Source organism: Pelophylax lessonae (genome assembly GCF_965119305.1).
Source record: "Pelophylax lessonae genome assembly, chromosome: 6".
NCBI classification, from domain to species: domain Eukaryota; kingdom Metazoa; phylum Chordata; class Amphibia; order Anura; family Ranidae; genus Pelophylax; species Pelophylax lessonae.
The window spans coordinates 242121265-242146715 of NC_138773.1; the positions used below are offsets into that span (position 1 = coordinate 242121265).

The following is a 25451-nucleotide window of genomic DNA, read 5'->3' on the forward strand; positions in this document are numbered from 1 at the left end:
TGTGACCATTCTTCCAGCAGTCTCTGCTCTAATTATTCCTAAATCGGGTTGAGGCCAGACAAGTTCCTCCACCTCAAACTCGCTCATCCATGTCTTTATGGACCTTGCTTTGTGCACTGGTCCAAATCATTTGGTCGTTGTGGGATTGTTTTTCGGGGGGTTGGGCTTGGCCCCTTAGTTCCAGTGAAGGGAACTCTTAAGGCGTCAGCATACCAAGACATTTTGGACAATTTCATGCTCCCAACTTTGTGGGAACAGTTTGGGGATGGCCCCTTCCTGTTCCAACATGACTGCGCATCAGTGCACAAAGCAAGGTCCATAAAGACATGGATGAGCGAGAAGTTTGGGGTGGAGGAACTAGACTGGCCTGCACAGAGTCCTGACCTCAACCCAATAGAACACCTTTGGGATGAATTAGAGCGGAAACTGCGAGCCAGGCCTTTTCACCCAACATCAGTGCCTGACCTCAGAAATGTGTCTCTGGAAGAATGGTCAAACATTCCCATATACACACTCCTAATCCTCGTGGCCAGAAGAGTTGAAGCTGTTATAGCTGCAAAGGGTGGGCCAGCTCAATATTGAACCCTATGAACTAAGGCTGGGATGTCATTAAATTTCATGTGAGTGTAAAGGCAGGCGTCCCAATACATTTGTCCTTTTTCTCTTCAGGGGAAATAGGTTTTCATCACAATCTTTATACAGAATGTTTTGTTTCTATGGAAATGGTTATTTTGTGGCAGCACCGGGCTCTTATGAGAATGGTTGGGTCTATTGGTTGGGATGCTAAAGAATTGTAAGAATAATACATAAGTAGCAAATTTGTTGTTTATCTTTTCCTTCAGGTCCTTTCCTATCATGCAACATGTTCAAAAGCTGAAGTTGATAAATTTAAGGTAAGGTATTGTAAACCATTGTCATTTATGTTAATTGCTGTTTTTTTGAAACATTAAAGTGGACCCAAGTGATGTGCACTATAAACAAATCGCAGAACACATCAACTTTTTAAATAACTCCTAAACAAATGAAAGAAGCTCAGCATGAAGTGAAAGAAATGCAGAAGTCTCTAAAAACATTCTCCATTTGATTTTCTTCTTATGCTAATGTCCATGTACCTGAGGCCTAATACCCAACCTAGTTTCCATATTGCTTTTAGAATTGTTTATATTTAAATATTGAGCTTAGGTGCATTTTATTAAAGCAGTTGAGCGTATATAGTGTATATCATTATTTTCTGTGATGTACAGAGTACAGAAGGAATTTGTGGGTTACAAACTTTTTTGTGTTTTTTTTCTGCCCAATAAACTCTTCAGTGATTAACCCAATACATTGTATCTTCTCACTCAACCTATTGGAGAACACTCAAGCAGGGTACACTGTACATGTATTGAAATTCAAAATTTTGGTCCATGTGTACTGCTGTTTGTTCAACAGAAGGTGGTCAAAAAACTGGTTTCTGTAGAATAATCATTTTGGAAAACCAGCATTCAATGAGCCCTTGCAGCCTATAGCTGCAGCGCTGATCAGTGTATTCTGACAGGATGGAGGGGGAGTCTCTGCTGTCAGAATACAAGGAAACAAGCGATGTTGATGCAGGGATCTGTGAGTTTTTGTCATTCATAAAATAACTTAACATGTATACCCAGCTTTAACAATGGCAAGCAGAAGCAATGTCCTTGAGCTTAGGAGATTGCCTACAAACACAGATAAGATAAGCAAAGCTCAGGCTGCATACAGCCTATCTGCAAACACTAAGACTAGGTTCACACATATGCAGGTCGGGAACCAGTGAATAATTGCACTGGTTCCCAACTCGCAGACAAAATACCTGCTTTGTAGCAGACAAAAAGGATGCCATTATTTTTTAATGGCCGCCCCACACATTGGAAAACGCAGCATATTTTTAGGTGCAGGAAACTGCATGATGCCGCAATATGCGGTTCAGTGCAGCTGCCCCGTGGGTGCATTTTTAGGAAAAGGGGTCAGGGATTTTTCCATGCATTTCTGGCAGATACAGCAGCCCATTCAAATGAAAATGCTGCTGTACCCACTCAAAGCACCTGCAAAAAACGCAGCGGTGTGGACCTGGGTTAGATTTGGATAGGAACACTCAAGCTTAAGGCAGGGTCTGTACATGAAAAAGGGGTCTCTACTTGCTCCTCAGTCTGCTCCCTCATTGGGCAGCAGTGGCTTAAAGAGATCCACAGTACAGACAGGGATACTTTTATGATGTACCTTAGATGCCTACAGACATTAGAGAAGGTTCACCCCATCAAGCCAATATTTATGAACATCTCTATTAGCCTAGACTACTTTGAGAAATGATTCTGCTCAAAGGTAACTTGATTTTCCTGACTGCTATTGTTTCCACTAAGGCAGGTTGAGGTCCGACTTTCTTTCTCCCCTCTCGTCCAACTTGCAAAATAGGCACAGTCAGTACTGTGAGGATGGAAGAATTCGGCAAGAGTCCCTCTATTGCCTTTAACTTCATTGTAGTTTTGTGAGCACCTATGACAGTAGTTGGCTCGTTGAACAATAAAGCATTTATCTTTCTGAAGTTTATATTGAATATATACTTTGTCGTTTGTTGCTGTACATTTGCTTTGTATTGGGACTTGTCTACTTCTTCAAGTGACATTTTACAATACAGCATGAAGACAAAAGAATCTTTCGATGTCTGTTTAGAAAACACAACGCTTGCTGAGCCTTCACCACCTAACCTTGGTCAGGATCAAAACAGAAAATAAGATCTTTAATTAGTTACGAAGTAGAGATTGTGTAACAGGGGAGGCTTTAGCGTGGCCCTGTTTATTTATACTGTTAAGGCTGATAAGTTTCACTTTCAGTCCATTTGGCTTTTAATCTTAACGTGAATTTTATTTTAATTTATAGTTACATAGTTGGTAAGGTTGAATAAAGACACCAGTCAATCCAGTTCAACCTGTGTAGGTGGGGGTGTATGTAAATAATTCTGTTCTTTTCTGACCATTTCCCATATCCCAGTATAATGTGTTTGATAACATGCCCTCACAAAAAGTTTTTTAAAATTATCCACACCTCCTGCTGACACCACCAGTTGTGGAAAGGAGTTCCACATCCTAAACACCCCAACATTAAAAAAAAGATACGCAATTTACAGTTAAACCACTTCTCATCCAACTTCATTGAGTGGCTTCCTGACTTCTTAAACAACCTGATAATTATTTTTTTTTTTTCCCTTTGCTAGCATCATCATTAGGATATGTGTTATATTATGATCATGTCACCTATTAAGCATCTCTTCTCCAGGAAAAATAAGTTTAATGATTGCAGACGTTCCTCATAACTGAAATCCTCCATCCCCCATATTAGTTTTGTTCTGAAATCTCTCCAGTTCTAGCACATCCTTCCTGAGGACTGGTGACCCAAACTAGACAACATTCTCAAGATGCGAGCCAGAGTGGTAGAAAAATGTGTTTAGTTTCGGATGGATTTGTTATGTTACTAATTTTGTTTTGGTATGGAATTTGTTTAGTTTGGTTTCTAAATTAGTTTAGTTTCGTTTAGTTTTTGTTAAATTTTGTTTATTTTCTAATGAATTCCAACTCATTCGAACAATTAAAATTCAGATCGGTCGCAAAGCTATCGACCGATTCAAATTCGGTGTGAAGAATAGCTGGTTGTTAAGCAGCAGGCCAGGAAGTCCTTAACAACTGATGACTGAGTCATCATCTGTCAGCTGGCTTCCCCACTGACAGATGAATGTAAAGAAAAGAATGCAAGCAATACATAAATGTTAAAAAAAAAATGGTTTGGGGCCCCCTCCAGTCCATAACAGCCTTATGTGAGCATGCAAACTGGCAGGTCAGGAAAGGGCATGTGGCCTGGTATGGTTCAGGGGGGGTCGGGGGGGTGCTCCTCCCCCCACCTTTCCTGACCTTCCAGTCTGCATACTCAGCTAATGTTTTTTTTTTTTTTTTTTGCCGTGCCATTCTTTTCTTTATATTCATCTGTCAGTGGGGAAGCAAGTTGACAGATGATGACTCATCAGTTGTTAAGGACATGGCGGCGGGCTTCCCTGGCCTGCTGCTTAACAACCAGCTAGTTGATTGTTTTTAGACCAATCAGAATTCTAATAGTTCGGTAAAGTTGTAATTCTTTAGAAAACTAATAAACAAAACAATTTTTAACAGAATTTAATGAAATTCGTTACTATTTGTTACTAATGCGTTCGGAGATTCGGATACATCCGATTCTCCGAATAATCAAAAATTAGTACGAATTGCAAATGTTTAGTGGTAGAATTATAGTTTTTTTTCTCTGAAGTAAATACCCTTTTTATTGCAACAGTCCACTGGCCTTGCTTGTTGCAGCTTGGCATTGCATGCTAGTGCTGAGTCAGTCATCTACTACAACCCCCAGGTCCTTTTCCATCCTCGATTCCCCCAGAGGTTCTCCCTCTAGTGTGTAATTTACATTCATGTTTTTAGCTCCTAAGTGCATTACTTTACATTTTGCCACGTTGAACCTCATTTACCATGTAGTTGCTCACCTCTCTAATTGACCAAGGTCTTCCTGTAGAATTGCTTTATCCTGTTGTGAGGTTATTACCATGCTAAGCTTTGTATTGTCAGCAAATTCTGTGATTGTACTATTTATACTCACCTCTATGTCATTGATGAATAAGTTAAACAGAATTGGTCCCAGGACAGAGCCTGGGGGCACCTCATATATGACTACAGACCATTCCGAAGATATGCTATTCATCACAACCCTTTGGATGCATTCCTTTAACCAGTTTTCTATCCAGGTACATACACTATCATCAATACAAACAGATTTTAATTTGTAAATTAAGCATTTATGTAGTACCGTAGCAAATGCTTTGGCAAAATCTATATACAGTACATGCAGAGGGCTTTCTCTATCTGGATTTCAGCTTACTTTCCCATACAATTCATTAATATTGGTTCAGACAAGCAGTAAGGTGAGGAATGTACTTTGAATCCTGACTTTTTTATTTTCAAAAAAATATATAATTGGCTGGTGGACTGATTTTTACCAGAGCACCCTATTGTTCCTGCAGTCTCCTAATATTGATACCTGGAAGGCATAATGTGCATGCATTCTGGGATATCAGCCCCTGTGTTTCTGCTGTTCAGCAAGATGCCACCAAAGCATTTTTGTTTTTTAAGAAAACAAAAACAACAGGTTTAAAATGCGAAGTATGAAGTTATAGCTCCATGGCCCCAGCACTGGGCAAATTGGGCAACCTCTTCATTTAAGCTGGGCATACCAATTAAAATTTATCTCATTCAGCCCCATGGGCTGAACAAGAGAAATCACTCAATTTCCCCATTCATGCAACACAGCATGATTGAATGATTCTGCATTGCCAGCTACTGTATTCTGACAGCTGGCACCTGTGACCTTTAGAATGACCGAATAACACCTGTGACTGGATGCAGGTTTGATTAGACTGAGAATTTTCACCCAAAAGTCATTTTAAAAAGTCAACTTTTGTCAAGCCACATGGTACAGACAGAGCCTCCTATGGAATGAATTTCATCTGATTCAGCAGCAATCATCCTAAATTTTATAATTTTTTTAATCCATATATGGCCACTTTTACTATTGTCTTTTTCCCTACACATCACTCAAATTTCTAACATTTCAACCCCCCCATACAAATAATTAAAATGACTCCTTTCAAGGAAGCACCCTAAAGAAATATATGGTAGGTAACCTCAATCACTTTAAGAATATCTTACCATTCAGTAAACGCTTACTTAATGACATTTGGTTTATTATAGCACATTTCCTTTTTTTTTTTAAATCAATTACTTGTTTTCAACTTTTTTTTTTATTCATACCTTATTGCATCTTAGTTCTACTGATCTCAGTGTCTACATCCTTACACCCCAGTGGCTACATGACATTTCTCAGAGTGGGTTTGCTGATAGTGATAACATTAGGCAATGCATGTGTGTGTGTGTTGAAACGGGCACATGTATTCTCCATCGAAAGCTTGATAATAGCAGAGGAGGTAAGTTGAAAGATAGGGACAATGCAGTGCCACCCTATTACAGGAACTGCTCAAATTAAAATTTTACATTTTTGGTTTTGGGTTTAATACCGCTTTAAACATAATAAAAAAGTGCATTTACAGTATATTAACAAGTTACAGCTTAAATAAGGTTTTAATGACTGGATTTACATATACTTTACAATCTTACTGACTAGAAACTTTCTGACAAGGTCTCTATGGCTATTGAAGCCGCATTAATGCAAATGTTCTGGCATATTGAGAAGGAAAAAAATGGAAATTGATGAATAGGGATTTATAGTGTGGTTGCTTGTTCCCTGAACGTAGTGAGGACAACTTTGATTTTTACCCCTGGAACACTAAAATCTAAAGCAAGAGAGAGTAAAAGCATTCTGTTTAAAGCAGGTGTTTATTACTATGGTGATCACACTTCATAGGGGGGTCAGGTATATCTGTTAGGGGTGCACCAATGCTGTCCCCAAACTAGGGAGAATTAAGACTTCATTTTGTGATGTGCTAAGCTGAACAAGGGAAAGCCAGCATCAATATACTGTATGCTTGTTAGGGAATAGGGGGAATGTTACACCGAGTAGGGAAGCAATAGAAAATGGGGCTAATTCATTCATGAGTACTCAACAAGAGGGCAATTCCCACTGATTCTGGAGTGTGATGTGTGTAAGCTTAAAGTGGTTGTAAAGGCAAAAGGTTTTTTTTATCCTAATGCATTCTATGCATTGATTAAACAGTCTTCAGTGTGTAGCAGCCCCCTAATACTTACCTGAGCCCCCTCTCTATCCAGCGATGTCCACAAGTGCCTTGACTGTCCAGGACTCTCCCTCCTGATTGGCTGGCTCTCACTTCTGTCAATCAAGGTCAGCTAGCCAATCAGGAGAGAAAGGGGGCAGGGCCAAGCTGCAGCTCCATGTCTGAATGTATACACAGAGCTGAAGCTCAACTCGGGTGCCCCCATAGCACGTTGCTTGTGTTAGGGGTACTCAACAGGAGGGAGGGGCCTGGAACTCCAGCCATGGACGCAAGAAGAGGAGGATCCGGGCTGCCTTGTGCAAAGCCACTGCACAGAGGAGGTATGTATAATATGTTTGTTATTTTAATAGAAAAAAAAAAACAAGACTTTACAATCATTTAAAGGGCTGTTGTACACTAAATACGATCTCCAATGAGGGACATTATGTATGCAGTCTTAGTTAGATCATGTTAACTGCTTGCCGACCGTATACTGTATATACAGTATCTCATAAAAGTGAGTACACCCCTCACATTTTGATAAATATTGTATTATATCTTTTCATGTGACAACACTGAAGAAATGACACTTTGCTACAATGTAAAGTAGTGATTGTACAGCTTGTATAACAGTGTAAATGAGCTGTCTCCTCAAAATAACTCAACACAGCCATTAATGTCTAAACGGCTGGGTACACCCCTAAGTGAAAATATCCAAATTGGGCTCAATTAGCCATTTTCCCTCCCAGTGTCATGTGACTCGTTAGTGTTACAAGGTCTCAGGTGTGAATGGGGAGCAGGTGGGTTAAATTTGGTGTTATCACTCTCACTCTCTCATATTCGTCACTGGAAGTTCAACATAGCACTTCATGGCAAAGAACTCTCTGAGGATCTGAAAAAAAGAATGGTTGCTCTACATAAAGATGGCCTAGGCCAGGGATCCTCAAACTACGGCCCTCCAACTGTTGTGGAACTACACATCCCATCAGGCATTGTAAAACTCTGACATTCCCAGACATGACTAGGCATGATGGCAATTGTAGTTCCTGAACAACTGGAGGGCCATAGTTTGAAGACCCCTTGCCTAGGCTCTAACAAGATTGCCAAGACCCTAAAACTGAGCTGCAGCAAAGTGGCCATAGTAAAAAAATAAAAATAAATAAAAATTTCATAAATATACCCCAGAGTTTGTAGATGCTCTAACTTTTGCGCAAACCAATCAATATAAGCGTGTTGGGATTTTCTTTCCCAATAGTATGTAGCAGAGTACATATTGGCCTAAATTTATGAAGAAGTTAGATTTTTTTAATTTTTTTATTGAATATGTCAAAATTGTCAGGTTTTATTTTTGTTAAAAGTGCAAAAAATAAAAACTGCAGAGGTGATCAAATACCTCCAAAAGAAAGTTTTATTTGTGGGAAAAAAGGACATAAATTGTATTTGGGTACAGATTAGAACGATCGCGCAATTGTCAGTTAACGTAACCCAGTGCCATATCGCAAAAAATGGCTTGGTCATGAAGGGGGATAAGCCTTCTGGAGCTTAAGTGGTTATCCTTCTCATTGTTTATAAGCACTTTTTCTTGCTTTTCTATTTATGGATCCAGGGGGCAATAATTCCCCACACCTTTAAGTGTTGGGGCAATAAGCCCCCACGTGACTTTGTAAGTTTTTTTTGCCAAACTAGGGCTAATGCCCCCTTGTGTGTGTTTATTAAAACGGCCTTTTGTAAAAAAAACATTCCATTTTTCTAATCTTTAAGAATGTCTGACTTTTATTTGATGTGTTTCTATGATGTTCAGTACAATATTGTTCTGTAAAACATTCCACAGCATGTTTTATAGCTAAAAGCTTAAGGCTACATACTGAATTTTCTATTATTGCATTGTGATTCTGCCCCATTGCTCTGGTGCTCCTTTTTTTCAACTCCTATTGCTTGTTCTTTTCTTGAAGCGTTAATGTAAATTCAGAACAATTTTTACCTGTCTGAGACTGTATCTATTTATCTGTCCGCTTACAGCTTGGTTGGAGGCACTGCTTAATTCCCAGTGTAGAATTTTTAAATGGACAACTACAAATAATACCGTTCTGTTTTACTATTCTGGTCTGTCGGTTGTGCCAGATTTGAAAAACCTAAGAAAGAGCGCAGATTGCAAGTAGAAGGCTCAGTTAGTGAGGGAGCTGGGGAGATGTTTTTTTTATAAGAAAACTAACAAAGTACCCTTTCATGACAGATTATATATAGATCATGTAAAGCATCATTCATTGTGATAGCTTTGAGAAATTATTCAGTATGACATTACATTGATATTAGCCACCAGGACATTCAGTATGACAGCTTACATTCATTGATATTAGTTTGTTTGTCACTGGGAAATTCTAATTAATGTCAATAGTCAATAGTCAATACCCAAGTGGAGTGGGAAGATGGGACCATGGGGGGTGGAAGGTGGAGCAGAGCACAATGTGGTCAGTGTTATGAGACAATCCCGATAGTATATGAACTCAGGTAGTATACTATAGTATATTATAGCATATCATTTAAGTTGGAGGGGGAAAATAACTGCCTGGGATGAGGCCACTGGTAGGAGAAGAGCTCTGACAAGCCTACTAACATTAATGATGGAGATCAAGAATCAGATGTGCAGAGTAGGGACCTAGCGGTGGCAGGATAGCTGCATAGAAGCTAGAGGTTGACATGGCCCTATGGCTGTATAAGATATCATTAGCACAGCACAGTATATTAAGTAAACTAAGTGCCATTCCTTTAAGTACAACTAACAGCTAAACTTTTTTTTTTTTTTCATTTGGGACACAGTGGAGATAGATTTGAACACCTACTAGGTTTTCAATGCTGTCTGTGCCCCCCCCCCCCCCAATGTTTACCATTATCAGTGAAAATAAAAGGAAATCCTAAATGTTGGGTTGTCCCCAGAAAAGTAATAGCGAGGAAGACTTCCAATAGGGACACTGTTTTGGATATTATGCCCAATACACACGTGCAGATTATCTGCAGACTTTTGTCTGCAGACTTACCAAAACCATATAATATGAGGTCAAACCTAAACACTTTCAATTTGTATGCAATCCGGCAGGCCCTTGCACTACATAGAAAAGGTAAGTCTGCAGACAAAAGTCTGCAGATAATCTGCACGTGTGTATGGGGCTTTAGACACAAAGTGGAGTGAAATCTCCCCAATGGGACATGGAAGCAAAAAAATAAACTGGTAGAAAAAATTTGAGTGATCGCGAATAGGAAATCACTTATGATCAATATGTATGTGGGGATAGAATTGTGTTACAAATAAAATAAAATAAATATTAGAGTAAATAAAAATGAGCTACTAGTCCAAACAACAAATATTTGGATAAAGTGCAAATAGGTAGAGACAGCACTCAAGTGCTAGTGCATAATAGTACTTCCCCAAATATTGTAATAAAATGAAATATATGAGGCTACATTCACACCTGAGCGTAGCGTTTTTCGCGCGTTTTTTTTGTGCAGGCGTTTTTAGATTGAATAGAGATCAATGGAAAACGCCTGTAATCTGCCCAAAAAGAAGCTCATGTACTTTTTTGAGCGTTGGGCGTTTTGTATACAGCGTCAAAACGCTCAGATGTGAACAGGGGCCATTGAAATGAATAGGATTTGTCTTGTTGGGCGTTTTGAGAGCTGATCCTAGAGCAGAAAAACGCCCCAAAAACGCCCCAAAACGCCTAGATGTGAACGGAGCCTAAATGAAATATATGATTATATAAATAAATAAACAAGTTCAACACCAATAGGGCTCAGAATATAAGGTATAGGAATAAAGTGACTGTGCACTGAGTGAATATTAGTGGGCTCATAAACACATCCTGAGTGCATATACAAATTACTGTATATAATGGTCTATATATGGTGTTTTAAACGTGACAGTCTTTAACAGTTTTTCAAGAAAGTGCTCTTGTGCTCAGTGGTGGTCAAATGGTGTGGTGACCATAAGCATCCAGATGTAGACTTGAGTGGGGGGTCCTTCAACGTAATTACGTCCCACTTACCAGATGACCCCTTGGGGTCTAGTGTAGGTAAGTGGTCCCCTTTAAATAGCTCCCGGACATCCCTCTAGGTGCCACAATGGAATCAGGGGCGCCTTCCTCTAACTGGAGTGGGGGATGTCTTCTGGGGGCTCCGCTGTGTTCCCTCGGTAAAGAGCGCGGTATAGGGGCTGTATGGGATCCCTCTAAATCCACTTGTAAGTCTCGTTGGTGGTGTGACCTCAGCAAAGACCCATAAGAGAAGATTCTTATATCTTGGTTTATTGCATCACTGCACTTTTTTGCAGGTAATTGGCAGCAATTGTAGATTGGCGCCTGATCCTTATTATCTCTATTTCTTTTTTTATTAACCACTTGCCGACCAGCTGCCGTAGTTTTACAACGGCAGGTCGGCTCTTTCCCGCGAAAAGATGTACCTGTGCGTTGCTTTGTGAGACAGTTAAAAGGGGGTGAGTGCATACCGCTTAGCCACAGTGGGAGCCAATCAGTGAGTCCGGTGGACGTGATGTCCACCGGGCACCCGCGATTGCTCCCCATGGAGAAAGAACGGTGGTCTACCAATGTAAACATGGCAGACCGCTGTTCTATCAGCGGTGAACACAGGGATCCTGTGTTCCTCCTATTTAGGAACGCAGGTTTCTGTGTTTATCCAGGGAGCCCATCCCCCACACAGTTAGAAAGCATTCCCTAGGGAAACACTTAACCCTTTGATTGCCCCTGGTGTTAACACCTTTCATGCCAGTGTTATTAGTACAGTAACTGAGCATATTTTTAGCACTGATTGCTGTAGTAATGTCACTGGTCCCCCCAAAAGTGTCAGTTAAGTGTCCAATCTGTCCACCACAATGTCGAAGTCCCAATAAAAATCGCTGATCGCCACTATTACTAGTAAAAAAAACATAAATAAATAAAACTGACATACATCTTTCCCCTAGTTTGTAGACGCGATAACTTTTGCGCAAACCAATCAATATACACTTATTGGGATTTTTTTTTACCAAAAATGTGTAGCAGAATACATATTAGCCTAAAACAATGAAAAAATTAGATTTATATAGCAGAAAGTAAAAAATATTATTTTTTGTTTCAGAATTGTCGCTCTTTTTTATGTATAGTGCAAAAAATAAAAATCACCACCAAAAGAAAGCTCTATTTGTGAGAAAAATAAAAAAATGGGAATAAAATGAAAGTCCTGTGAGCTACTAAGTGAACAATGTTACCCCAAAGGGTTAAATTCTACTAAGCCACTGATACTGCCCACATTCTCATAAATATGCCATATGAATACAATTCGAAAGAGTACTGCCCTAATAAAAAAGTGTTAGAAAAAATAATAAAAAATAAATATAAAAAACTTTGATATATATAGTAATAAGCCACAGTGCTCAATACACAAAAAATAACGTGGAATAAATCCACTAGCAGTATAAAAAATATATATATATTCAGGACTGTGCAAAACAATAGTCCATGCAATAAGTAAAATAAAAAAATACAAAAACAAATAAAGTGATAGTAAAACAATGGTGAATGCAATCTCCTATTAACAACTGCTGTGCTCAACCAGTGCTTCTTGCTCCAAATTGGTGCTTAAAACAAGTGTTCCACTTTCCATTAGTGTTCAAATTTAATCACCATGCCACCGCTAAGTGCTCTAGGAATATTCTCACCTGTGAGAGTGTGATCTCTACACTTAAGTTAGATCAATGCACACCTTTTAGCCTACACTGGCTTGGAAATCCCCTGCTGTTACTTCTTCACACATGGCTCATGATGATCCGTGATATCCAAAGTGTCGACACAGGGTCACTCACGTGCCCTCCTTGGAGGGGGGGGGGGATGATCTATTGGACGTGTGGCGGGCCCCATTTTGCCGAAGACCACATGCAACGCCATTTTGTTGTGGATTGGCTCCATTACTGCATCCTTCGGACACTATCAGTGCCATTGATAATAAACAAAGAACTAATACACAGGCGGTATTGCGGAGGATTGTGTGTGTTCAACGCCAATGTCAAAACAAAGGTAATACATTATTAATAGATACAACACACAATATATTACATTCTGTATTCGACTCCATTCCTATTAAATACATGTTAACTCTCCTGTTACTAGTATCCGCTAACTAAGAGAGATACCAGCACAAAAACCCAACAATTACTCCGGGCAAACAATAAAATAAGCGAAAAAATCTTTAAACATAAAAAATATATAAATATATATATATATATTTAAAAATATATATAATAATAAAACCCAAAAATAAATTTAATATTGTAAATACAGTTTAGAAAATATTACCAATACCTGATAAAACCCATAAAATGTAATTAAAACTAAAAACAGAATATATCAGTCTCCATAAAATTAAATTAAAAATAAAAACAGAATACATCAGTCCCTACTTAGCAACAATCAAATCCCATGTTTAAAATATATGCTAATTTAAATAAACGTCAAATATTTGCATAGGTACCCCAACCTTATGAATCTTAAATCTTATATTTAATAATCAATAATAAAACACCCCAAATCAAAATCTTTGTTCAAACCCCCTGGTGCCAAAGATTCCAGCTAATAGATCCACCAGGATTCTCTCTTACTAAGTTCCCAAATGTGGTTAGTGCACCTCCAATGTTTTTTGGGGGCTTCAAGCCCCAGAAATTGTAACCCACTGTAATTTTTATGGGTGATGGTCTCAAAGGTGTATGGATAGGAAGTGTTTATCAAACCCCTTCCTAATATTCCGTACATGTTCCTCTATTCTCTCTTTTAGGGGTCTCTTTGTTCTCCCTATATATATATATATATATATATATATATATATATATATATATATATATATATAGTAAATTACAAGTACATTTCAGGGCATAAACCACCCCTTTAGTTTCACATGCAATAAAATCCTGAATGGTATAGGATTTTTGAGTTATGGGGCTAATGAAAGTTTTTTTCTTTTCCTTAAATTGTTGGGAATTCTATGGAATCCCTTGATATCTCAAAAGGTATAATTAATTGGTTTAGGTAGTTCCACAACATTTTTAATAACCTTATCCCTCAAATTAGGAGCTCTTTTGTAAACAAAGCTTGCTCGATCCAGTAATGACTGTCCTATGATTTTATCTTGTTTTAATACCTGCCAATATTTACCGTCAATCTTTTCTACGGCTCTGAACTGGATGTTGTAATCGAGGACCATCACTAAATCCCTATTCCTTGTATCCGTCTGGGCCTCTTTGTTGGCAAATAATGACTCCCCTTCAAAGGTCTTAATTTTAAGCTTTTTCCTTGACTAGGAAATTGTCCTGATATCCTTTAGCTCTAAACCTTTTTGTCAAAATATTTGATTGTGCTTCAAAATTCCCTATATACATGAAATTCCTTCTTAATCTCATGTATTGCCCCCTGGGTATATTTAGTTCCCAGGGTTTGTAATGGCAACTATCAACCGGATGGTATGAGTTTCTGTCTGTCCCTTTAAAATAAGTTTTTGTAAATAAACACTGGTTATTAATAATAATTATAAGATCTAAAAAATGGACTTGGTCCCTGCTGATTTCCCAGATTAAGCCAATATTGCGATCATTGTCCTCCTTTTCCAACAACAATGATTCTAGCTCATCTGTGTCCCCTTTCTTATAATCAACAGGTCATCAATAAAGGGTCTATGTAATATCAGTTTAGTGTCGGGGTTCCTTAACAGTTCTTCCTCCTCCAATTTCGCCATGTAAAGGTTAGCTACGCTGGGCGCAAACTTGGTGCCCATTGCTACACCCCTAACTTGCAAATAACAAGTATTCTCTTACCAAAAATAAATGTGGTTTAAACAAAACTCCAAGCATTTTAATAAAAAAACTTCCTGTGCTTAGTTCTCAATTTTCCATTCTTATTCAGTGCCCATTTATTCGCTTGCATAGCTCCATTATGATTAATATTGGTATACAGCGATGCAATGTCAGCAGTCGTCATCGCTGTATCTTCTGTAATAACACAGCAGTTGTTAATGGGAGATTGCATTCACTATTGTTTTACTATCTCTTTATTTGTTTTTTGTATTTTCTTATTTTACTTATTGCAAGAACTAATGTTTTGCACAGATCTGAATATATATTTTTTTATATACTGCTAATGGATTTAACCCACGTTTTTTTTTTTTTTTTGTATTTTTTAGTTTTATTATTATTTTTTCTAACACTTATAATTAGCACGGTACTATTTAGAGTTGTATAGCTAGAGAACAGACCATGGTGTGTTCTCCTGCTTTGTGTGGTCAGTTTATATTAGGAAAGCAGAGGGACTTGCAGGAACACCCGGGATTTCACATAAAGGAAGCGATACAAAGAGAACAGGATACTTTCTCATACAAGTACTGTACATGGTACAGCAGGCACATGTCAGTAATATGAAGTTTTGGGGTAACAAATGCTTTAACTCCACCTAGAGGAGCCACACATTTGCAACCTCTTATGAAGTCTCTAGCCTTTATGCTAAGTGTGACAGACTGATGTCTGGGGAAGGGGGCACACATGTATTTTTCTTAAAGTTAAACTTTAAAAAAAATGAACATCAGAAGATTATCCTGGTGAGGTAGATCACAAGAGAGGATATAGTAACTCACCAGTTGTTCTTGTATAATAATGAGTTGTTCTTGTAGAATAATGAGTTGCAACTAATAGCTCTACGCGTTTTAATGTTATTTAGCTGTTTTGAAGTAATAGCTGTATGCTCCCTCTATATGCCTGTGGAGCATCTACAGGAGTCGGTGTCACAAGTAGACTTTCTTCAGAAGGTGACATTGAAGGCTAAGCTGAAAAGTTGGTCTGTAACATACAGACATAACAAGGGTTGAGGGTCCTGTAGAGCTGTAAAAACATGTTGCAGTACTGAGGGCTGCCCTTATGTGACACAAAATAGAAAAAATGTTTTGATGAGTTTTTCTTTCAGTCCCTTACAAATGGCACAGTAAAGGATACAGTTAAATGCAATTCTTTATTTATTGAAAAATCAGTTTATTACTGTTGTTATTTGCACACCCACTGAGGCCATCTTTTGCAATACATAGATACATACTGATCAGCAAACATCTGGCTGCAGCAACTTTTCTTGTTTATAACAGTAGTAGAGGTCAAAGAGTGTTTAAAAAAGGGCTTTTCATCATGAAATTTGTCATAGGTGACCTTAGCTTTATTTTAATAAATAAAAAAATTGCTGCAGCCTGGTTGTGGTGAGGTTTTTTTTTTTTACTAGAGTGCAACAAGGCAGACCGATATCTGGTGATTTTACAGTGAAGCCTGTGGTAAGCCATTCTCCTTGAACATAACTTAATATAGGCAAATACTGGTGTCTTGGTAGTGGTTACTGGTTATTGTATGGTTACCAACTGAGTGGTGGCAAGCATTCAGAAACTACTTAAATATGTAGTGTTTGTAACTAACATGTTTCAAATATAAAGCATACAATCTATTGGCAGAATTTATAACTTGTAACTTAAAATTTAGGAATGGAATCCAGAAAAAACATACGCTTGAGTTGTGCTTGATGGCCTTTGTGAAAAAATACCTCTTGGATTTTTGGTCATGACAAATACATAAACATAACTGATTGCAGGAGTGCAGTATGCATGAAATCTGTATGGTATTCTCTGTGCATGGACCCCTACAAGCCAACAGACATACTGCTAAATTAATCTGCCCCCGCACAAAACTGTCCCCAATGTGTTTGAGCATGACCACATAAGTAGGGACATCAGGATATACACCGTCATAACTTTTTGAGCACTGACATATTAAGTGAATAACAGTGATTTTCTCAGTACAATGGCATCTGGAAGTCAGAGACATATATTAGGCAGCACGTAAACGTGTTGTCCCTAATGTTATTGTATTGAAAGCAGAAAAAAATGGGCATTGCAGTTTGTTGTATATGGGGCTAAATGGCAGGGTGCCTATCCTGACCCATGTCCACAGCCAAAAGCACCTACAATGGGCATGTGGCCTGTTCTAATGAATTATGTTTTCTTTTTTCATCACATGGATGGTCGGGTGCATGTGTGTCGCTTACATGGGATAAAGATGACACCGGGATGCCATATGTGAATAAGGCAAGCTGGCAGAGGCATTTTAATGCTTTGGACAATGTTCTGCTAGGAAACTTTGGGTCCTGCCATTAATGTGGACATTATTTTGACACATACCACCTACTTAACACCTACTTAAACTCCTGATTAAGTACACACATTCACGGAAACTGTATCCCCTGATGGCAGTGGCCTCTTCCAACAGGTTATTGCACACTGAAAAAAATGGTTCACGAATGGTTGGAGCAACACAGTAAAGAGTTGGAGGTGTTAACTTGACCTCCAAATTCCCCAGATCCCAATCCATATGAGCATCTGTGGGATGTGCTGGAAAAACAAGTGCGATCCATGAAGGCCCCACCTCACAACATTCAGGATATAAATGATCCACTGCTGATGGCTTGATGGCAGATACCACATACCTTCAAAGGTCTAATGGCATCCGTGCCTTGATGGGACAGGGCTGTTTTGGCAACAAAAGGGGGGCCTGCTCAATATTAGGTGGGTGGTTATAAAGTTATAGCTGATCAGTAAGCTCATAGGGACAGGAAGTGATGTGACTGTTTCTATGCGCTCTTTGAAAACCTTGACATTTTTCAGAGATAATGAGTAACATAAGTAAATATATCTATGCATTACTGATAAAATGTTGCCAGCCTACTAAAGCCAAACAGTAGCAAGTGAATATGTTGTTAAAAATATCCTATAATTTTGTACTGGGGAAGAGTATGTGATTTTAGTTCATTTATTTCAGATCTGCCATAGTCTAATGCTGCTCGTTAATGTTTAAGGCTTTCACCTTCACTGCTTGGTCAGATTGGCTGTATGCCTGCGTGGGTGAATTAAGTTCCCAGAGGAAGAGCTCATTAAGCAGTGTCAGTCCCCTCTATAGCTCAGAAACGAGCAGTGACGTTGCTCTGCTGACAAATGCATGCACGTTCGGGCAGCTGAGTGCCTGTGGTATGAATAGAAGACCTTCTAAAGATAATTCTTTATCCTTGATAGGAATGCTGCAGATATTCTTTAAGTGAATATGTATATTAGACACATCAAATCAGAGTTCACTTGCAAGTGTTCAAGATACAAGGGGAATAATAGGGAATAATACACTGCTTAAAAAAAAAAAATTTAATGGAGCACTTTTTAATCACAGTATGGCATCAAGTCAGTTAAACTCCTGCAATATTGATCTCCTCATTTAAGTAGCAGAGGGGGTTGTTAATCAGTTTCAGCTGATTTTGTGTTAATGAAATTACCAACAGGGGCACTAGGTGGGCAACAATGGGATGACCTCCAAAATAGAATGGTTTTACAGGTGAAGGCCACTGAAATTTTTTTATCTGCTCATCATTTCTGACTGTTTTTCACTAGTTTTACATTTGGCTAGGGTCAGTGTCACTACTGGTAGCATTAAGTGATACCTGGACCCTATAGAGGTTGCACAGGCAGTCCAACTCCTCCAGGATAGCACATCAATACATGTCATTGCCAGAAGGTTTGCTTTGCCTCCCACCACAGTCTCAAGAGCATGGAGGAGATTCCAGGAGACAAACAGTTACTCTAGGAGAGCTGGACAGGGGCAAAAGAAGGTCTTTAACTCATCAGCAGGACCAGTGTCTGCTTCTTTGTGCAAGGAGGAACAGGATGAACCCTGCCAGAGCCCTACAAATGGCCTCTTGCAGACCACTGGTGTGAATGTCTCTAACCAATCAGAAACAGACTTAATTAGGGTGGCCTGAGGTCCCAACGTCCTCTAGTGGGCCCTGTGCTCACTGTCTGCCACCGTGGAGCTCGATTGACATCTGCCATTGGACACCAGAGTTGGCAGGTCCACCATTGGCGCCCTGTGCTTTTTACAGACGAGAGCAGGTTCACCCTGAGCACAAGTGACAGATGTGAAAGGGTCTGGAGAAGCCGTGGAGAATGTTATGCTGCCTGTAACATTGTTTGGCATGATCATTTTGGTGGTGGGTCAGTGATGGTCTGGGGAGGCGTATCCTTGGAGGGAAGCACAGACCTCTACAGGCTAGACAATTGCTACCTGACTGTCATTAGGTATTGGAATGAAACCTTTGGACTCATTGTCAGACCCTACGCTAGTGCAGTGGGTCCTGAGTTTCTTCTGGTGCACGACAACGCCCAGCCTCATGCGGTGAGAGTATGCAGCCAGTTCCTGGAGGATGAAGTAATTAATACTACTGAATGGCCCCCAATGCTTGCCTGACCTAAATCCAATAGAACACCTCTGGAACATTATGTTTTGGTCCATCTGATGCTACCAGGTTTCACCTCAGTCTTTTTAGGAGCTCAGTGATGGTCTAGTCCAGATCTGGGAGGAAATACCCCAGGACACCATCCGTCGTCCCAAAAGGAGCATGCCCCGATGTTGTCAGGCATGCATACAAACACGTGGGGGCCATACAAACTACTGAGTACCATTTGAGTTGCTGCAATGAAATTTCAGCAAAATGGACTAACCTGCTGTATCTTTTCTTATTCGATTTTTGGGGTGTCTTTAAATTCAGCCCTCTGTAGGTTGAAGTTTTCATTTCCTTCCTATATCACAAATGCATTTATTGTTTCGTCATTAGATCAATTGCTGCCTTCTTTCCCCGTTTCTTAACTTGGCTTATAAAAACAGTAATGATAAAAATCTAAATGACTTTTTTCACATTCACAACACATATAGTGTCACGCTTTGGAAAAAGTAACTAAAGTGAGATGGTCAGACGTTCTCAGGAATACATATGGTTGTGAACAAGGCCTTCATGGCTGAAATGCGTTAACATCTGCTGTTCCTTTTTTGTCTTTTATGGAGTATCAATAAACTGGGAGATATTTAAGAGCATGTATGGAGTTGCAGATCATCTTCTTCTACTAACGTGTTGGCAGCTGTGCGACTGCCTATCCTGCACCCCACAGCTCAGGAGGATTTTTGGATAATTTGGTGTAGTAGTACCTTTTCCTTTATCTTGGGAATGCAAACCTTGGAGTATTCAGTGAAAATATCTAGTGTATACTTTCTGTATGTACCTTAGAACCATAGTGGTATCAGGCAGATAGATTAGGCCTCACTTGGGGGGTATTTACTCCTTCTGTCTCTCTTTCATGGTATGTTAACCCTAACCTTATTTTTTCTGTATTCTGATTGTTGTTTCCCTGTTTGTTGTAATGCAAGGAAATACTCCATAACATTTCATGGATTAAAAAAGTGTAAAGTTATTGTAAAGAACATATATACAGTATTATTATAAAACATAAGAATAAATGGTGAGCAGTTATAATGATTTATTTTCTGAGGTCATAATTGTAGGTCAGATAAATAGATCCCTACCATGAAATATGCTTAAAAAGCCAAGAGAAAATGAGGTAAAGGAAGGAATTGATTGAAGCATTTAAATTAATTAATGGAGTGTATAAGGTTCAAGAGGGAAGTATTTTTAAAATGAAGCTAATATCAGGAACACAGGGGCACCACCTCAAGCCAACTGGAGGAAAGGTAAAATGTAATCTATTATTTTACTGAAAGATTAGTGGATGCTTCAAACGCAGAGTAGAATGTCAATCAACAATAAGGTCATTTAAAAATGCTTGGAATAAACATAATCTTTACTCAAAAATTTTCCTCGCTGCTACAACTGCTGAGAAAGCAACACATTCAATGAATTCGAGTGTTCTCTCTGCATATTCTAGTGATCCTGTTGCTGCCAAGTTATCATCAAACACAGGATAACAAATCTGACATTGGCCAAACAGAAAACAATAAGTATGTTTGGCTTCAGATGGCAGGTCAAGCAGCTACTATGGCAAAAATATACTCTGGCTATGAACTAAGCAGCATAAAGCCCTGTGATTAAGAAAACAGAGCGTAGCCTATTAACATATGAGATAATGATTGAAGCAGGGCTGTCTTCACAGGCTGCAGAACAAAATAAAAAAGTCTGTTTTGTCAGGGAATTTGCACCTTAGTGCAGCAAATACATGCTTTGTGACAGATGACTTAGAGCTGGCCATCCCAGTGTTCCCAGAATCAATTTTAAAGCCCAGTTAAGTTTGTTTTCTTTAACCACTTGAGCTCCGGAAGATTTTCCCCCCTTCATGACCAAGCCATTTTTTTGCTTTTCAGCACTGCGCTACTTTAATTGGTAATTGTGCGGTCATGCAATACTGTACGCAAATGAAACTTTTATCATTTTTTTTTCACACAAATAGAGCTTTCTTTTAGTGGTATTTGATTTTTATTGGCGAGTATAAAGACCGATGCTTTCGGTCAGGTACTCGCCGATACCGAGTACTGATACTTTGCTGTGCTATTTGCCTCAATACAAAAAAATTGGCACTAATCTTACTGCAAAGAATCACATGCAGTGTGTGTGTGAATGTGTGTGTGTAGAAAGGGATTAAAGTGCCATCTAGTCAGTTTAAACAATGTTAAAACTTAAAGTACATATCTGGTAAAAAATAAGGGCCAATGGAGTTGGTCACAGGGCTGAAGGAGAAGTTCCAGGACCCCATGGGTATAGGACAGAAGTGATGTCAGCTTGGGGGTGGACTGCCTCTACATCTCCTCCAGCCCTAAACACCTTCAGCAGTCCTGATTTGCTGCCAGATATGTACTGTGAGTGCTAAACTGTCCACTAGATGGCACTTTAATCCCTTTCTACACACACACACACACACACACACACACACACACGAGTAGTGTGGGAAATGGTATTCAATTCTTCGCAGTGCAATTTTCACCCATTTGTTTTGTATTGATGCAAATCCCACTGCAAAGTATCAGTTTCGGTATCGGGAGCATTTGGGCGAGTACCGATACTCACTGAAATGCCTGGTATCAGTGAATCACTACTAAAAACAGAGCAATTGGTCTTTTAGAATCTATGAGGAATGGGAAATTCCACTAAGCAGAACACAGTTTTTCATTTATTACAACAATACCAGCCTGCCATAATTTGGTTTGCAAGGAACACATGTTATGCCAAGTACATTGAGGTATTTATAAAGGTCAAAATTTTACTCAGAGAGAGTAAATATTATATCTTTTTGCTTTATAAGTTGGTGCGCCCACCCACAGCACCAGTATTATTGAGTAATATCATTTATTTCATCATTTATTCACGTCTGCTTTGTGCACTGGTAATAATTGATCTAGGTTTATTGCTTACATCTTGATTTGTTTTGCACTGTTATACGTCACACTTGGTGACATATACAGCATTATTACTTCAATACTGAGTTTGCTATTTATTTTAGACAATATCTGTGATTGGTTGTACTTATGTGGTAGCGCCTCAGCATTTTCTCTATTTCTATTAAGTCCATTGTACTTAAAGCAGTTGTATACTCATTAAAAAAAAAAAACAAACCTTGCAGGACAAAGGCATAATAAGCTAGTATGCATCTCATACTAGCTCATTATGAAATACCTTAGAACGAAGCCCCGACACGGTCGTCTGGACAATGCTAAGGGCGCTGACATGCTCCCTCAGCGTCTCTTCCTGGTTCAGCGGCTCCAGTGCTGTGAGTGGCTGGAGCCACGATGACGTCATTCCCGCGCATGCGCGTGGGAGTTCCACTTTCCGGCAAGACCCGGCAAGGAGCTCTGAAGGTCCGCCGGACCTTCAGAGCGCATGAGTCACTGACGTTAGTGGCTGCGTGCAGGTTTAGGAGATATTAATTGTACCTACAGGTAAGCCTTATTACAGGCTTAACTGTAGGTAAAAGTCAAATAGCGGAGTATACTACCGCTTTAAATTGAAGGCAGCTTCACTATATATTATTGATTCTATTTAAAGGGAGGCGCCGTTACTCTCTACATTGCCCCACACAACATTTTACTCAGCGTGTACATTCTTGCTATAATGCTTCATATTTGTGTGGTGTTAATAAACGGTACTTAAAATACAGGCTGGTACGGTTTACTTGTATACAGAAAGAGGTGGATTCTAAGGGTAGATATGTTTTGGTATATGGTTCACTGTTTTGCACTAAGTGTATGATTGGTAATATTTATATTCCTCCTCCACAATCTAGCAAAGCGTTGAACTTTACAGATTTATTTCAGATAAGCAATATGAGTTTTTTTTTTTATTGTATTAGGAGACTTTAAAATGTCATAATGCCTGAAATGGATAGACACCCCCCTCCTGGGGTGCAGTCTCTTAGCTTTCTTCATTTCTTTGGTAAGCTACTGCAAGAGCTTGGGTTTATAGATATATTGTGTATGATACATTCTAGATACATTCTTATTTCTTAAAAATGCTTACGATTTTGTCTAACATAGACTTACAGGTTGGCTGTTCTAATATTATACCATTATTTCAAAAGATTTAATCTATAGTTGGCGGAATTTCTAAACATTTTCTGTTAGTAGTACAATTTAAAACCAACAAAAGAGATACTTCTCATCTTTGGAGATTATGCCCCCGTTCACATCTGCGCGATTTGAAGTGCAACTTGACAGGTCAAATCGCAGTCTATTGCCGGCAATGGGAGCGTCCCAATTGGTACAATGCTGACTTTCTGGTGCCGCAGCAATTTCCAAAAGTAGTTCCTGCACTACTTTTGGCGATTTGGGGGGGGGGGGGGTTTGATTTCAATAGACATCTTTGTATAAGGCTGCACATATGTCTATCAAGTCACCCCCGAAGTTGGACTGAAATGCGGCTTTGAACTCAATGTGCAATGTGAACGAGGGCTGAATCCTTGTTGGTTAGGATTGATTCCTCTTCTATTCATTCAGATCTGTAAAACAAATCTCAGTTGTTAAAGCAAAGACGAAGGAATGGGAGATGTTTACAGAAGTGAATAGAGTGGATGTGGAATAAGAATGTGGAAGCTGCACAAGATCTAGTGGAAAAAAAAAACTGTGTTGAAGAAGGTATAACATTGGCGTTTTTTAAGCAACATTAGTTTAAAGAGGGGGGTAAATTAGAAAATGTATTAGTAACTAGGTCTCCGCAGCCATCTTCATACATAGGAGCAATAGAAAATAAAATGGGTACTCAAGTCTCTTCTACCTCTAATACAGTAGATACATTCGATCAATTCTATAGTAATTTATATGTGCCTGAAAGGGGCTTAATTAGACGAACAACTAGGTAACTATGTAGAACAGATAACACTACCAGTACTGGAGCTGTGAGATATAGATTACTGAGATTCTCCTTTACTTTGGAAGGGTTGGAAAGAGGTTTCCTAATAGGGCCCTGGGGGTAATATCTTATAGTGTACTGTAGGTATACAAGACTAGATGTTAACTTATGTCTAAAATGTTAGCAAATCATTTCATTGCATTGCTACCTACATATTTTTAATCAAGAAAGGTTTTTTGCCTAATAAGTCTACTGTCCTTAATATTTAACTTACTGTATGAAATGTACAAATACCTTAATGTAATACAGGAGTTAGAGTGATATTATTTGTAGATGGAATTAAAGCCTTTGATAGTATTAAATGGCTTTATGTGTGGGCAGTGATGAAAAAATTCATTTCAGCCCAATGTTTATCAAATTTTAAATGAGGATCCCTGTGTACCAATTAGAATAAATAATTCTTTGTCTCCTCAATTTAAATTACAATGTTGCACTCCTCAAGAGTGCCCCTTATCCCTATTACTATTTAAAATAGCTATTGAACCATTGACAGTCCTGATTAGACATTGTTGGCCATCAGTGGTTCAAACGAGGTCCTATAGAATTAAAAACAGTGCTGTATGTATACTACTTTTGGTCATTTTTCAGGGTTATTAATTAATTGGAATAAGTCTGTGTTGTTACCCATTGATGAACTGAAATCCTCTTTACCAAGCTCTGCCAAATTATTTAAAAGAAGTATCGATCCTAACTATTTAGGAGTGATTATTTCTACAAATGCAATGATGTATACTGCATTATTTGTAGATCTATTTATTGTTATGTTTTGGGCACAATGTAATTTGTGGTGGAGACCCCCCTTGCCTATATCTGGCAGATCTAATTTTATCAAAGCCTTTTATGCACGATGAGATTATCAGACGAACGATCTTACGTTTTTTTTTTTTTTGTATGCTAGTCTTTATATCAAAAACAAATAGTACGACAATTCTCATATGACAGAATAAAAATTTGAAACTGATGTTATGTATTTGTATTGCGATTTCGGCCAAAAACTGTACTAATTAAACAAAAATTGTATGATCTGATATCGTGTGAGAAAAAGATTCATATTTGTCCCTTCAGAAAATATCAGACAAAAGCTGTGTACTAACGATCAGATTATCATATGATCGCTTCAAAAGTGATATTTTTTGTGAGATATTCTCATTGTGTGTATTAAGTGCTCGTTTACATTTGCTCAAAATACTGACACCTTTCAAACGCTCCTATAGCATTAATGCACAATAATAAGTGTGGTTGATAAGCTTTTAATGAGCATTAGAAATGATCCCCCCAAGTGCCCTATGTAGGTTTGCGATGTGGTTGACAATAGCTTTTTTTTTGTTAAATTGCACCACAAACACCTACTAAAACTGTTTGCTAAAGCCCCGTACACACGTACCGAACGTACCGAACGATTGGCC

At 38.7% G+C, this 25451-nt stretch overlaps 1 protein-coding gene across 1 annotated transcript in view; it reads left to right on the forward strand.

Annotated features, from left to right (window-relative positions):
- The window catches only part of PDE11A (phosphodiesterase 11A), an 830139-nt gene that overhangs the window by 510668 nt on the left and 294020 nt on the right, over positions 1–25451 (forward strand). Inside the window, exon 10 of the mRNA XM_082260061.1 lies at positions 843–893. Within this exon, the coding sequence (XP_082116187.1) occupies positions 843–893 (51 nt within the window). The remainder of the gene's footprint in view (positions 1–842; positions 894–25451) is intronic.